This window comes from Capricornis sumatraensis, chromosome 1 (assembly GCF_032405125.1).
Source record: "Capricornis sumatraensis isolate serow.1 chromosome 1, serow.2, whole genome shotgun sequence".
Lineage (NCBI taxonomy): Eukaryota > Metazoa > Chordata > Mammalia > Artiodactyla > Bovidae > Capricornis > Capricornis sumatraensis.
In genome coordinates this window covers 224,730,874-224,746,294 of record NC_091069.1, presented here as the reverse complement: position 1 = coordinate 224,746,294, position 15,421 = coordinate 224,730,874, and the positions used below count along the sequence as shown (strand labels likewise).

The following is a 15,421-nucleotide window of genomic DNA, read 5'->3' as shown; positions in this document are numbered from 1 at the left end:
TACTGTGATTTATAAAGAGCCTGGGGAAAATATTTCTTGATTTGGGCAGGCCATTGTCAGATTTAAGGTGCCGTAGGCCCAGATGCTGTTTGTTCCAGCCCTAAGTTCGATTGCAACAAGGTTGAGTGTCTTGTCTGTGCTGGTGGATTATTAACAGAGGTTATTGGTCTCCATGGCAAAATGATTGCAATGAACGTAATCTTATTTATGAGGGTGCAGGGAGGGAAAAAAAGAGCTTCAGGTCAGGGAGAATATAAATGACCATAGCCATTGAGGTTCTGTTACATTTGAGAAGCTGAAGCAACTCCCAGGACACAGCTCACAGGCTGATTTTGCTTCTCGGCTCCAAAATAAGAATTGATTTGGGGACAATTGTTACGACTCTGCAGCCGATAACTTTGAAGAGAGCCTGCGAGGAAGGGGGCTTGATCACACACCGACATCCCGTATCCCCAGCATGTGCACTGGGAGCTGTGCCAAGTGCCTGGGGGGCACCCTCATCCCCCTGTCTGTGTTTGGCCTCCTCGCTAACATCCTGCTATTTTTCCCTGGAGGAAAAGTGATAGACAACAATGACCACCTTTCCGACGAGGTCTGGTATTTTGGAGGAATATTAGGAAGCGGAGTCTTGGTGAGTAAGGAAACCTTAACATCTCCCCCCAAAGATTTTCATCCTATCTTTTTAAAATTGGGTACTTACTGAACAGGAAGAGATTTAGTTGCTACAAAAGCCCAAGAACTGCATGATGAAACGTTAAGTGCCTCAATTTTTTCCCTTCCTCATAGCGACCAGCCAAGGAATCCCCAGACTTAGGCTGGCAGCTCCCATGGGGCAGTAGACTTCCCTGAAGCAAGCTGAGTGCTACAGAATTCATTTTAACAAGATAATGATAGGGTGCGGGGTTGTGGGGGGTTGGGGAGTGAATATATTTTTTCTAGTAAATTCATTGAAAACTACCAAGAGAAACAGGTGTTAGTGAATTCCTCTTCCAATTCTTTGGTAATGATTTCTTTATCCCTTATTTCCAACATAGACTAGGAACTTCTGGTTTAGAGAGAGAAAAACTCATGTTTCATGACAATCGAGGACAAGTTTTTTGTCCTTCTCCTAACCCACCATGTAAATGGAAACTCAGTGTCAGATCTTGGTATATTGCCTCACTGGATTTGCAGTTAGGCCAAATAGAACCGAAATATTCCATAACACTCGTCTACCCACCAGCCAGACTCCGTTAGCTGTTGGCCCCCAAGTCCCAGGTTGGAGATGTGGCTCCTCACACAGGCAGGCAGGCACGGGGCGCCCCCTTCACGTGCCAGCCCACAAGGTGTTTCTTTTGCTTGTAGATGATCTTTCCTGCCCTGGTGTTCTTGGGCCTGAAGAACAATGACTGCTGCGGGTGCTGTGGCAATGAGGGCTGCGGGAAGCGCTTTGCGGTGAGTGCCTGCGGAGGCCGGGAGGGGGGAATCAGCCACCGGACCCGCTCCAGGGGGCACGGCCTTCTCGTGCTGGGCATTGAGGGGATGAGTTACCAGCCCCAGGCAACACTCTGAGGGCAGCTGGTACAGGGATAATGATGGGATTCTTGCTGGTGCAAAGTAACAGTAATCATAAATTTTTAAAACCATAGCCCTCCTACTTATAGAATATGAGTGTCATTCAAAATGTTACTAGCAGTCAGGGATATCAGAGCTGGAAAACTGCAGTGATGCCATAGAAAGAATGAAGGCTTGAGGCTTTCCCTGGTGGTCCAGTGATTAAGGTGTTGCGCTTTCAGTGCAGGGGGCATGAGTTAGAGCCCTGGTCAGGGAACTAGGATCCTGAATGCAGCACAGCTTGGCCAAAAGAAAAAAATTTTTTTAATAAAATGCTAACTAAAAGTACAGCTTAATAAAGAAAAGACTGCAGGCTTGGAAGGCAGAGATGGGGGCTGTGACTGCCTCTGCCGCTGAGACGCCCTGAGACCTTGGGCAAGTCAATTCCCTTCTCTGGCTCTGTGTTGCCTTGTCTGTAAAAGTGGGGCTGGGACAGGATGACGGATGGTGACTTCTCCTGATAGCCGCCTAAACTCTCCATCTACGCCCCTGCTGGGATCACTGCCTCAGAGGCTTCGCATTTCCCTACCTTTACCCTCGTTTTTCCCCCAGCCTTCTGTTTCCTTTCCTGTTTCCTGGAGCCATCCATCTTTAATGGGCAAGCTACAGAAAATAGGCTTCACCTTTCCAAGCTGGAGTGGGAAGGCTGGGGGTGGGGTTGAGTCCCATGTCCTCAACTGGGGTGCTCTTTGCCTCCCTCTGCCCATCTGTTAAGATGAGGACGTTGGACTAACTCAGAATTTCCCAAGGACAGACAAGCTCTGCTGACACACAGATTTGCTCTGTCTTTCAATAATACAGAAAGTTATTTTCTTTTAATTCTCCTTCAATCCTCTTAAGTCTATCAAGAAAACTCTTACTTTGATGGAAAAAAGTCTTTGCTATTTCTAATTCTCTGTAATCTCCCTAACAAGTCTCCAGCTCCAGGAATGCGAGAAACATTAACTAGAAATTCAATAATATTGTGTTTATGTGTGTTGATGATTCGAGCTTTTCATTCATAGAGGTGATATAAACGAATAAAATAGAGAGCTGATTTAAAGAAAAATATTGAGTTCAGATACATTGATGTGGCAAAAATGAAGAAGGCTGAGCCAGAATTACTGGCTGGATGATGGATCAACCAGCACTTGATCTAATCTCCAGAGTCAGTTGTCCATCTAAAAGAACCCCAATGATAAATTATACATTCCTACCTTTAACCTCTAAAAGGAAAAGTATTGCAACCTATCCTGAAACATAATCATTTCTTACATTTCTTATCATTATATCCTCATCTAGTCAACTAAAAAATATCTGTGCTGTGCTGTGCTTAGTTGCTCAGTCATGTCCAACTCTTTGCAACCCCAAGGACTGTAGCCCGCCAGATTCCTCTGTCCATGGGGATTCTCCAGGCAAGAATACTGGAGTGGGTTGCCATGCCCTATTGAATACATGCGAAGGGCTGAGGCTGGTGCATTGTGAATACCATGATGTTTTTCCACTCTAGATCAAGGATCATTCAAAGAGAATGTTACCACTTTTCAAACACAATCAAACATTATTATAGCAACATTTAAAATCATTATTGACAAAAAGATGCAAAAATCAACCACAATGTATTTTATACAATTATGTAATTTGATGCAAATTACAAATGATTATGTAATTTGATACATTTGATTTTTAAAATTTGTGTTATTGTTGTTGTTGCTTAGTTACTAAGTTGTGTCCAACTCTTTTGCAAACCCAAGGACTATAGCCACAAGGCTCCTCTGTCCATGGGATTTTCCAGGAATACCGGAATGGGTTGCCATTTCCTTTTCCAGGGGCTCTTCCCAACCCGGAGATCAAACTCCCATCTCTTGCATTGCGGGTGAATTCTTTACCACTAAGCCACTAGGGAAGCTCCAGTGTGTGTTATATATAATTATATTTTCATATACTTAATGATGAAGGAAAGAAGTAAATATGTAACTCATTTTCTCTTTGAAATCTAATCCCATTACACCTTGTGAATTTGGGGGTAATAAATCAGAGATGAGAATTTGAAAAAAAAAAGAGCAATTAAGGAAATTGGATGAATTACACAGAAATCTAACAGCTCATTCCCTGGTGCTGAGAAGAAGGCTGAACATCAGCCAGTACAAAACCAGGGGTTTTGTTTCATTTTTGTTGTTGTTTGTTTCACACATAATCACAGTGAGAAGGGAAACAATATTCAAAGTACTGTGCAAAGCATGTTTTTAAATTAGATTTGTGTGAAATCCGAGAGGAAAGCAGAAAAATTATTAAGCATAGTTGAATATATACAATCTGAAACACTTGGTTTGCTCAATGCAAGTCATCTGACTGGGGTCCCTCACCTTTCAAGGGGGATCCGTTCTTGATGTAAGTTGAGTACAACTCCTTCCAGCCACTAGCTAACTGTTCACAAGGGCAGTGCCCTTCAAAGGACCAGCTCTGCCACTTGGAAACCAAAGCACCAGCCACAGCCGCCCTGCACCAGGGGTGACCACTCTCTAAGTGACCAGCAGAAAGATTTCTTGTTTTGGGTTCATTTGTTTGTTAATCAGCTGCCACTGTTTAAAAATAGATTTCGCATATACACAAAAGAAATCTAGATATCTTACTTCTTTTAAAAAACAAACAAAAAATAACCTGGTACTCCTGTGCCTATATTTTGGCCAAAAAACATCCATCAGTCTGCAATGCAGGAGACATGGGTTCAGTCCCTGGGTCGGGAAGATCCTCTGGAGAAGGAAATGGCTACCCACTACAGTATTCTTGCCTGGAAAATCTCGTGGACGGAGAAGCCTGGTGGGTTATAATCCATGGGGTTGCAAGAGGCAAAAATGACTAAGCGACTAAACCACCATCACCTGGGCATTACTGAGCTCTTTGCCCACCCCAAAAGGCCACGGGATTCATATCCCTGCTTTAGGTGTTTCCTTAATGTTTCAAGGCTCTGAAGCCATAGTCAGTTTTTAAAGAAAGGTATTCACAAACATGGAGGATGGCATGGCAATCCACTCCAGTATTCTTGCCTGGAGATTCCCCATAGACAGAGGAGCCTGAAGGGCTACAGAACATAGGGTCGCAAAGAGTCAGACTTAGCACGCATGCATGCCTTTACAAACATTTTGTCATACAAAAAGAAAAATCCCCTGCAGCATAATTTGATCGGTTCTATAATGCTACAGATTTGAATTATTTTTCCAAAGGCTCACAATATTCCCTTCCAAGTGTATAAGGAACACTGGGCTTCTGAGAGCATCATGTAAGAAACCCTATTGGGTAGAAAGGCCTGTGAGGCAGGAACAAACTGGGCCAAGAGCCGCTGAGCCAAATCATGTAGCTGTCTTCATAGCTGTCTCTATCATTTGTTTCCTGGTCTGTCTCTCTCTTCTTTGTTCAGTCTTTCTGGAATATTCTTCAGAAATTAGCTGCATCATTCTTTTTTCTTTCCTTGGGCAGTAAAACCAGGACGTAGGAATCTATAGTGGAAGCAGGACGTGAATGCTGTAGAGATAAAGCAAGACAATAAGCTGGAAAAAAATTTTTTTTGAGATTGCCTAATTGATGATTTCAGGATGAAAGTTAAAAATGAAGGCTAAACATTATCTGAAGCAGAGAAAGACCGAAACCCTGTCCCTGAGATTTGCACTCTTTTAAATAAATTAGGGTAAATAAGCAGAGAAGGCAATGGCAACCCACTCCAGTACTCTTGCCTGGAAAATCCCATGGCGGAGGAGCCTGGTAGGCTGCAGTCCATGGGGTCGCGAAGAGTCGGACACGACTGAGCAACTTCACTTTCACTTTCCTCTTTCATGCATTGGAGAAGGAAATGGCAACCCACTCCAGTGTTCTTGCCTGGAGAACCCCAGGGACGGGGGAGCCTAATGGGCTGCCGTCTATGGGGTCACACAGAGTAGGACACTACTGAAGCGACTTAGCAGCAGCAGCAGCAGGGCACGTAAGAGCTGAGAAAAAGGAGCCCTGGGACAAAAGCTGCAAGAGGAGGAGACTTTCAAACCGGGCTTTGAAAACCCTGGTCTGGGTGTGTGGCTAGGTCTCACCCTCCTGCTCCCAAACTAGAGGTGTCCTAGGAGCTGATCTGTCCTCTAATCCATTAAAAAAAAAAAAAAAAAAAAAAGACCTCTCAGGGTCCATTGGGCTTCCCCAGTGGCTCAGCAATAAAGAATCCACATACAGTGCCGGAGACTCACGTTCGATCCTTGGTGTGGAAGATCTACTGGACGAGGATATGGCAACCCATTCCAGTACTCTTGCCTGGGAAATCCCATGGACAGAGGAGCTTGGGAGGCTACAGTCCATAAGGTTGCAAAGAGTCAGACGCGACTGAGCATGCGCACACAGGGTCCAATAGGACAGCTAATTCATTTTATCAGCTCTTTTCTGTTAAGTATGTACTGTAATAAGAGCCTTTAGAAAACCTTGACCTTAACTCGGAGGAGTGTCTCTAATAATTGGCCTGATAAAGGAGATATTTAGAGGCAGACAGGCATTTCAGCATCCTGAAAGTTTATCATGCAGATAAACGCCCACCCCACCCATAGGCAGAGCCAGATCGGTTCTGAAGGAAGAGCTTGATCAGGTCATAAATTCATCTATTCAGTGGAAGTCAGCACTTCTCTCCGCGTTCGACTCGGCTCGCCAGCGACCCCTAGGGACGCCTCCTGGTTGAGCACTTCTGACGTCAGTACTTCCTGAGGCCAAGAGCACTAACTGCTGACAGCAGCCTCCGCATTCCTTGTATGACCCTTAGTTTGAAGGGGATTTAAGAAAGCCCTTCTCGTGAAATAATGATCATAAAAGAAGAAATGAAGTATGAAACCCTATTTCTTCTCTCAATGTTCTATGCTGCAAAACCCTCTGCTGTAAAATGGCCAATGCCCGTTGCTACCTTTCATAAGGTAGGGCTGGGAAAAAAATGTTCTAAGCGCTAGCGTCAGGGCAGAGGAGGTAGTACCAAGTGCCTGGGGTACTGGGGGCTCATGGAGCCTTCATAAATGCTTGTTGGATGAATGAAGTAAATGAATCTCCTGGGAGGATTTCAGGTCATTTCCGTACTTTCTCAGGCTCAATTCTAACAATAGCTCTTTGAGGTAGACATTCTATTTCTCATTTTATACTTATAAAGGAAACTGAGGCTCTTGCAAGTTAAGTTTCTGACCACCACAAACTACCCCCTCACCCCCAATCTGTATTCCCAAAACTGAGTCAGAAAATAAAAGGAGGGCATTAATGTTTAAGTGAAAAAATCAAGTAATCTCTGTGTATCTCCTTTCTGAAAGAAAACTTCATGCCCACCAGAGATGTTTCCCCAACATGTTGCCACTGCCCAAGCCTTGAAATATCCTGTCTCCTAAACCACCCACTTTTCCTCCCTTCTCAGTGCCCCCCGCCCCACCTCCACACCTCCTCCAGGTGCTTCAGCTGACAGAACAACCCACGGGCGGGGGCAGAGTTGGGGTTGGACCCCACCTCATCTGCCTCCAGAGTCTGATAAAGAGGGAGGTCTTAAACTGACACCTGGTGATTCGAGAGCATTCTCTTCCACTTCAAGGGAAGCATTTACAGCATATACATTAACACATGCTTCTTTAGAAATGCAAACTGAAGGTGTGTGTTGAGCGACCAGAAGACAGCCTGTTTACTTTTCTTTTTCTCCCCAGAGCTAAGCTGTTTGTATTTGTGGAAGTTTAGGCCTGGCGTGCTGTGATTCATGGGGTCGCAAAGAATCGGACACGACTGAGCAACTGAACTGAACTGAACTGAACATATGTGAGGCTCTGACTATTAAAATTTTATAATTAAGACATTTATCAAGTGATTGTTAATTTCATGGAAAATTCTTCAAATATTGGAAATAGGCAAGAGAGATCTCTGGGTATCCTCCCAGTGAAGTACTGTGCTGTGCTTAGTCGCTCAGTTGTGTCTGACTGTTTGTGACTCCATGGACTGTAGCCCACCAGGCTCCTCTGTCCATGGAACTCTCCAGGCAGGAATACTGGAGTGGGTTGCCATTCCTTCTTCCAGGGGATCTTCCCAACCCAGGGATCAAAGCCAGGTCTCCTGCACTGCAGTCAGATTCTTTACCAGCTGAGCTACCAGGAAAGCCCCAGAGAAGTGCTAGGCATTATCTAATAGCCTACCCCACCATGGGGTTATCTGATTTTCTAGACATGTGTACCTTTGATTCCCGATTTACTATTGATTAGGCAATCTTACATGTTATATTCTGGGAAAGAAAGTGAAAGTCATGTCTGCCTCTTTGTGACCCCATGGACTATACAGTCCATGGAATTCTCCAGGCCAGAATACTGGAGTGGTTGTCATGCCCTCCTCCAGGGGACCATCCCAACTCAAGGATCGAACCCAGGTCTCTTGCATTGCAGGTGGATTCTTTACCAGCTGAGCAACAAGGAAAGCCCAAGAATACTGGAGTGGGTAGCCTATCCCTTCTCCAGTGGATCCACCTGACCCAGGAACCCAACCGGGGTCTCCTACATTGCAGGTGGATTCTTTACCAACCAACTGAGCTATCAGGGAAGCCCGTGTTCAGGGAGACAGGTAGTTATTCTTGAACCTTATTTTACTGAAGAAAAAATGGAGATCTTAGAAAGATAAACTTCCCAATGTCATGAGGGAAGAAACAGGAATCATACCTAATCTGGGACTTCCCTGATGGTCCAGTGGTTAAGACTGTATGCCTCCAATGCAGCTGTCACAAGATTGATCCCTGGTTTGGGAACTAAGATCCCACGTATCTTGTCGGGCAGCCAGAAAACAAAACCCAGATCTGTCTGCCTGTACCCCATGCCCTTGGCCACTACACAATAGAGTCCCCTCTTTACTAGTTATTAATTTAGAATAGGAAAAACATGTCCATAGTACAAAAACTACAAAGGAAGTCACACATTCCTGACTCTATAAAGTTTGGCAACGCCTTTCCTCAGAGGTTAGCAGTGTTCCCAATTATTGTGTCTCCTTCCAGAAATATTCCAGGCCTTTTGCCTGTTTACTTTTAAAAAGCTTCAGTTTAGAGTGCCTGCTCCCTAACATATTCAACTTTACTTTCATAATTTCTCTTTTAACTTGAAAACTCTTGTGTCATGTAACCCATGGTAAATGAAAGGTACTGCTTCTGATTTTAAGACATAACAGAGTAGTAAATTAAGCAGTTTTTCAAGACTTCTAAACATGAGTTACAACAAAGTGACATAAAATGTAGCTGGCTTCTCCATCCTGGAAAAGTAATGAAAAATTATTTGGAGAAACTTTTCAAATTTCAAGGTGAGATATGTCATATGTGAATACAAAAACAGAACATACTGCCTGTAGCTTTATTAAATTGTAACCTGATGCCATTTTTCCTTCAGATAGTTTGGTGAAGAAATAAAACCATATTGCTTCGATTGAGAATGACTGTGTTGCCATCCTCTGTTATACACCCCTGCCTCCTGAGAGCAATCATAATCATGAAATCAGTACAGACCATATTCATCTTTTTTTTAAACGTTTACTACCCCAAATCTATCTTCCAAGTTTTCTAGACTGTACTGTCCAGTGCAGGAGCCACTATCCACATGTGGCTATGGAACATATAGAAAGTAGCCAGTCTAAACTGAGATGTACCATAGGTAGAAAACACACACCAGACCCCAAAGAACTGGTACAAAATATAAAATATCTAATTAGTAGTTTTTCTATTGATTGTCTATTGACGTGATAATATGTTGGATATGCGATTAAAGAAAGTATATTATTAAAATTCATCTCACCTTTTTTAAACCTTTTAAGTGGTGGTTATAAGAAAATTTTAAATTATGAATACGGCTTGCATTAGTTTCCAGTTGGATAGTGTTGGTCAGAGGTGCTTACCAGGGGGACTCTTTGGTAAAGGGGAAATTATCTCATTGATGTTTTATATTAACCTGGTTTTGCATGTACTCAGACTTGCCTAAAATGGGGACTGTTTGCAAGCGCACTCTCTTTTTGTGTCTGTAAACATTGGCCTGTTGAAATAAAGGTTCCAGGAATGATATCGAAAATCCTCTACTCCTCCCACACAGCAGGAATAGCACGAGATAGATTTCTCCTCGCCCTTCTGGCCACTGGATGATGAAATCCTGAGCTGCTTTAATTGAAGGGACCTTCCAGAACTACCCACCCCTTTCTTCTCTGTATCACCGAAAGCTGAGGCCAGGCAGGTGGGGGCCTGGGTGCCGCCGAGAAGGCTAGAACCCTGGTCCCCTCAGACTTCCAAACTGCCTTCCTGGAAAAGTGATCTTCCTTTTCGATTATAGCAATTTTAGATGCTCTTTCATTCTCAACAGTTAATAGTTTCATGATTCCTGACTCAAGACCAGGAAAAAAAGGAAAAAGATATTTTTTCCTTATCTGTCGTTTTATTTCTGTGAGAGAATCAATGTCACTCAAAGAGAAATTTGCAAATGACAAATTTGATCTGTTGCTAAGTGCATCTGACGCTAGTAGCAGTGTGCCGTGTATGTGTGTGTGTGTGTGTGTGTGTGTGTGTGTGTGTGTGTGATTTGAAGAAGTACCAGGTACAAGACACTGGACTGGGAGGGAGACGCCAGTCCTTTTTTTCTTTTTTTGAAGTATAGTCACTTTACAATATTAAATAAGTTACAAGTGTATAATACAGTGATTCACAATTTTTCAACGTTATGCTCTATTTATAATTATTGTAGAATATTGGTTCTATGCCTCATGTTGTCCAGTATATCCTCATAACATATTTTATACCTAATAGTTTGTACCTCTTTTCCTCTACCTCTATGTTGCCCCTCCCCCTGAGCCTCCAGTCTAGCTTGGAGGCTTGGCCACCTCCTAGATGTGTGACTTGAGAAAGTGACAGGAGCATGGCCTTTGGAACCAAATGACCATGGCCTAAACCCAGTCCCACCACTTCACTTTTTGTTTGACTTAGAGCTATTAGCTTAATTTCTACTAGTCTCAGTTTCCTGTCTGGAAAACCTGGATAATCACACCCACCTCACAGGTTTCTTGAAAAGATTAAATGAGATTATGCATCTAAGATTCTTATAGAATGAAGGTATTTTTACCAGTCAGAAAATTAGACAATTGCACTAGAAGGTTTTTGAGATCTTTTAATGAAAATATAAGAATATTCAACCCTCTAAATAAACGGAAATTCTGGCTTTTGAAGACTTTAAGCAATTTTAAGATGAGAGACTATGTAGTTGTTGTGCTGTGATGAAAGTAGATACATTCCAGGGTCCTGGGGCTAGGAGATACTGATGCCAAACTCTTGGCCTCTGTGCACTGGCACTAAATTGGAGCAGCATCTCCCAAAGTGTGTTACTGCAAGGACTCATGAAAAAAAGGTTATAGTCTCCTATGAGATCAGAAAACTCTGCAAATTACCATGTGTGTGTGCGTGCTAAGTGGCTTGTGTCTGACTCTTTGAGACCTTATGGATGGTAGCCCACCAGGCCTCTCTCTCCATGGGATTTTCCAGGCAAGAATACTGGAATGGGTTGCCATGCCCTTCTTGAGGGGATCTTCCTGACCCAGAAATCGAAACCACATCTCTTATGTCTCTTGCATTGGTGGGCAGGTTCTTTACCACTAGTGCCACCTGGGAAGCTTGCAAATTACCATATATACCCAAATATGAACTAGGAAAAAAATAAGCTTTATTGCTTTGCTAGGCCAAAGGGGACACAGCAGGCTTGTGCTCTGAAAAACTGTATGTTCCATCCCAGGAGGATTTGGTGAGGAGTTTTATAGCAATGGTTTAAGAGCAGTGTTGCTGATCAGGATCAGAGTGTGTGCAGGGCCTGCACTTCTTTAATCTGGTCTCAGGTGGTCTCCTGATGAGTTTCTTAAAGTTATCAAACTGTGATTTTCTCTGAAATGCAGAATGCTAACATCTTCCATTTGTTTGGGGGTCTTAATTCTGTAAAGAGCCCAAAGATACTGCTATGTGTATCCCTTGAGACAGAGCCAGGACCCTGCCCCAAGGCTGCACTATTGTTTCTTGGCCATGCCTCCCTTGTCTCTGCATCTCCTTTCTTCCCTTATTAGCAACTGTTCAAATCTGCCTTTTGGGATTCTGGGAAGGTCATGGAGGCTGCAGTCTGTCCCCTACAAACAAGAAACAGGGGACATGGAAAGACTTCCATGCCCAGGAGTCCCATAGGGTCCTGTTGAGTTTTCATATGAAGGAGAAAATGGTCAGTTCTACAAGCACGAGAAGTCAGATGTGGTCCATGGAACCAGACTTCAGTCTTGGAAAGTTGCATCCAAAGTATGTTAATACCTAATATGATATATGATATGAATATGAATCCAAGCTAAATAGATTACATAGATTCCAGTTGTTTAGGCACAATTAGATACTCTCTACCCTCTGACTCCACCTTCAAACCCTCAAATATGCACTGTGAAAAGACTGACACTAATACAAGGAGCAGGAAAAAGGAAGTATCTGACATTTAACTTCTGTCACCATGTCTAATTTAGCCAGGCTTTATCATGCACATTTTATAGATGAGCAGCTAAGGCCCTGAGGCTACATTCATTATGCAGATTCATCACACAGGGAAAAGTAGCATTGCTGAGATTTGGGCTTGAGTCTGCTGACTTTTAAACTCTTGTGCTTTGCACTGCACCTTCATGTCCCAATGCAATGGAGGTGATAATTTTTCATCTCTAATTTCAAAATTGTTAATGTTTCCAAGCTACTCTCCAATTACTGTTTAGAATGGAGATTGCCTCTCTATGCCTAAATCTTTTCATCTCTAAGAGGGGGTTAGCCTAGATGGGCTCCAAGATTGTTTCTGCATTTTATATTCTATAATCTATCTGGATTTTATACTTTGAGAAAAAGGCACTAGTACAACCCATTTTTCACTAATTAATCTCTGTTATATAAAAATATTTAAAAGAACTGAAATTGTTGGGTTTGTGTAACCCAAAGGAGAGAAAACTTGCAGCAGGTAGAAGAGGTGGAGAGATGTCAAACAGAAAATATTTTTGTGTAAAATATAAAATACCTTCAGATATTTTAAAGATTGCTACCTGATGGAAGAGAAGTTGGACTTCTCTTTTTGAACTCAAGGGATGTAATTAGGATTGAGGAGAAAATATCCTAGATTCCTACCCTTTCTCATAAGCAAAACCTGCCTGCCACATGAGGTCCCATGATGACTTGGACTCAGCAAGATGACTGGACCAGAAAACCTAAGATTACTTCCCATTCTAAGAGTCCTTGATTCTGTAATAGACTGGTCTTCCATATTAACCCTGTGAAGGGCAGTCTATTTTTAACAAAGTTAAAAACTCTGGTTCAAAGGTATAAAACCGTAACTAGCACATGAGTCCTCAATGAATAGGAGAAAAATATATGGGGATGGGGGTAGAGAAGGGAACATGAGACATCAAAATTCATTCTAGGAGACTCCACAGGCCCCATTTCCAGGAAAAACTGGCTTCTACCCCAGAACTTCCCCATATCCATCACATCAATGATTGGACAGTCAGGAGTGTTGCATGTAATCTCTGAACACCTTAAGAACCCCACATGGTCTCTCTCCTTCTCTTTCAGATGTTCACCTCCACAATATTTGCAGTGATTGGAGGCCTGGGTGCTGGATACTCCTTTATTGTTTCAGCCGTCTCAATCAACAAGGGTCCAAAATGTCTCATGAGCCAAAACAGCACATGGGGTTACCCCTTCCAGGACGGGTAAGGTACACCCTGCAATACCAACGTGTCACCACAGTGGGCACCAGGAGGTAAACGCCCAAGGGGGACACTGTATAAGGTCCTCCATCTTCAGTTACAAGCTTCAGGCATGTTGCTCCTTTAAGGCAGAGCTGCAGTTGTGTAGTGAAGTTCCACAAGATCTCACCTTAGTGATCTTGTGATAGACACCAGAAGAAGTAATAAAAGATAGCACCTCATCTGTTCCATCCCTGGGTCAGGAAGATCCCCTGGAGGAGGGCATGGCAACCCATTCCAGTATTCTTACCTGGAGAATCCCACGGACAGAGGAGCCTGATGAGTTACAGTCCATAGGGTCACAAAGAATCAGACACAACTAAAGCAACTTAGCACTTACTCACTAAGCTGTCCTGAGGGAAGAGGTGGGTGGTATCACCAATTGTACTCAAACAGTTATTAGCATCAACACTAGGCAACTTGTAACATTAGTAAACAGAGAGCATTGTTTGAAAATCTTATAATAGAAAATGAGAATGATTACTCGTAAACAGAGCTCAAAGGCCTTCACTGGTATTCATAAACAGGGTGTAAAGACCTTCACTGAGAGCCTGCATGATAAATACTTAAACAATCTTTTAAGGTGCAAATATATTGAAAACATTGTAGGTTCTTCATGAGAGTTAATGTTAATAGAACTTATTAAAGTAACACTTCATATTTTCAGGTACCTTGTAAAGAACTTTTTAAACAAATGAATTTATAATTTAATCTGCACAACAACCTCAAGAAGTGTGACTTCCCCCCACAAGGCAGGCTGAATAAGTGTGTTGTGTTTCATATCTCTCAGTTAGTAGGGAGTAGAGACTAGGCACAAACTCCTGTCTTCTAACTTTGGATCTTAGTATTTTTATATTATACATTCTTCTGCCCCTACCTAGACTGCGCCGCTCAAGGCAGTAGACAGTTGCTGTATGTGTCTACTTAAAGTTAAGTTCCAATAAATGAAATAAAGCTTAAAATTCCTCAATCACACTAGCCATATTTTAAGCACTCAGTAACTGCAGATGGCTATTATTGACCATATTGAACACTGCAGAGGTGGGGCACTCCCATTAGATAGGGTTACACTAGACTCTAACTTCCAAGAGGGCTGAGATGGCCTCTGTCTCATTCATCATTACAACCTCTCTGTCTGGCACAGGGACTGACGTATCTAGGGAGTCAGAAACTAGAGTTGTTGGGTTTTCCTGCACACAGAGGATGGGCCCATGCCTAAAAAAAAAACCTATAGGACGTCAATTCATTAAGTCAAATCCCTAGTTATGGATGTATATGAGAGGTTACAGAATCTCAGGAGCAGGCTCCAGACAGAGGAGATGGAGGTGGCTGGTTCTTATGACCTGAGGTCTCAGTTTGTCCACAAGGATTTCACATAAAATATCCCCACCCTTCACTGTAGTTACAAGCCCTCTAACATCCTTATAGTGCATGTAGCAATTGCCATGAGTGTTTATGTTGTTCTGGCAAGCCCTGTCCTCTTACAGAGGACCGCTGTGGGCTTGACTTGCTTGAGTGTAGCATTCAGAAGGCATGAGGCTGAGCTGTCTCCTGAGGTCCTTCCATGGATGGAGCCCTCCTCCCGACCCAGGGGCATACCTAGAAAGCTACACATTATGTCTCCTTTCAAGGATCCTTCTCCTAGTATTTCTATGGACAGCATTTATCCTATAATGCGAATGGTACTCCCCTTGATGGATCTGAAAGCAATTAGAATACATCTACATCCAAAACAAAGGAGAGAGAAAGAAACACAAGGATGCCAAGTTACATTCCAAGCAGTACAGTGGTCTTATATTGTTCTGACACCGTCATACCCAGCTTCGGGTGGGCTGGCACCGATGTTCCAGGTCAGGACAGAGACAGCTGGTCTATGGGTCACCACAGGAAATATCAGCTTGGGAGAAGGACAGGAAACCACTTTCCTGTTTTCCTCTCTTTTTTTTTTTTTTTTAATTGGAGTATAGTTGATTTACAACATTGTGTTAATTTCTGCTGCGCATGCTAAGTCGTTTCAGTCGTGTCCAACTCTTTGTGACCCCATGGACTG

At 43.0% G+C, this 15,421-nt stretch overlaps 1 protein-coding gene across 1 annotated transcript in view; it reads left to right on the top strand.

The window, feature by feature from the left end:
* The first annotated feature begins 233 nt into the window (after positions 1–233).
* Positions 234–15,421, top strand: part of TM4SF4 (transmembrane 4 L six family member 4) — a 28,582-nt gene continuing 13,394 nt past the window's right edge. The window contains exons 1-3 of the mRNA XM_068970412.1: positions 234–631; positions 1,345–1,434; positions 13,196–13,335. Coding sequence (XP_068826513.1) covers positions 458–631; positions 1,345–1,434; positions 13,196–13,335 — 404 coding nt within the window. The 5' untranslated portion in view covers positions 234–457. The remainder of the gene's footprint in view (positions 632–1,344; positions 1,435–13,195; positions 13,336–15,421) is intronic.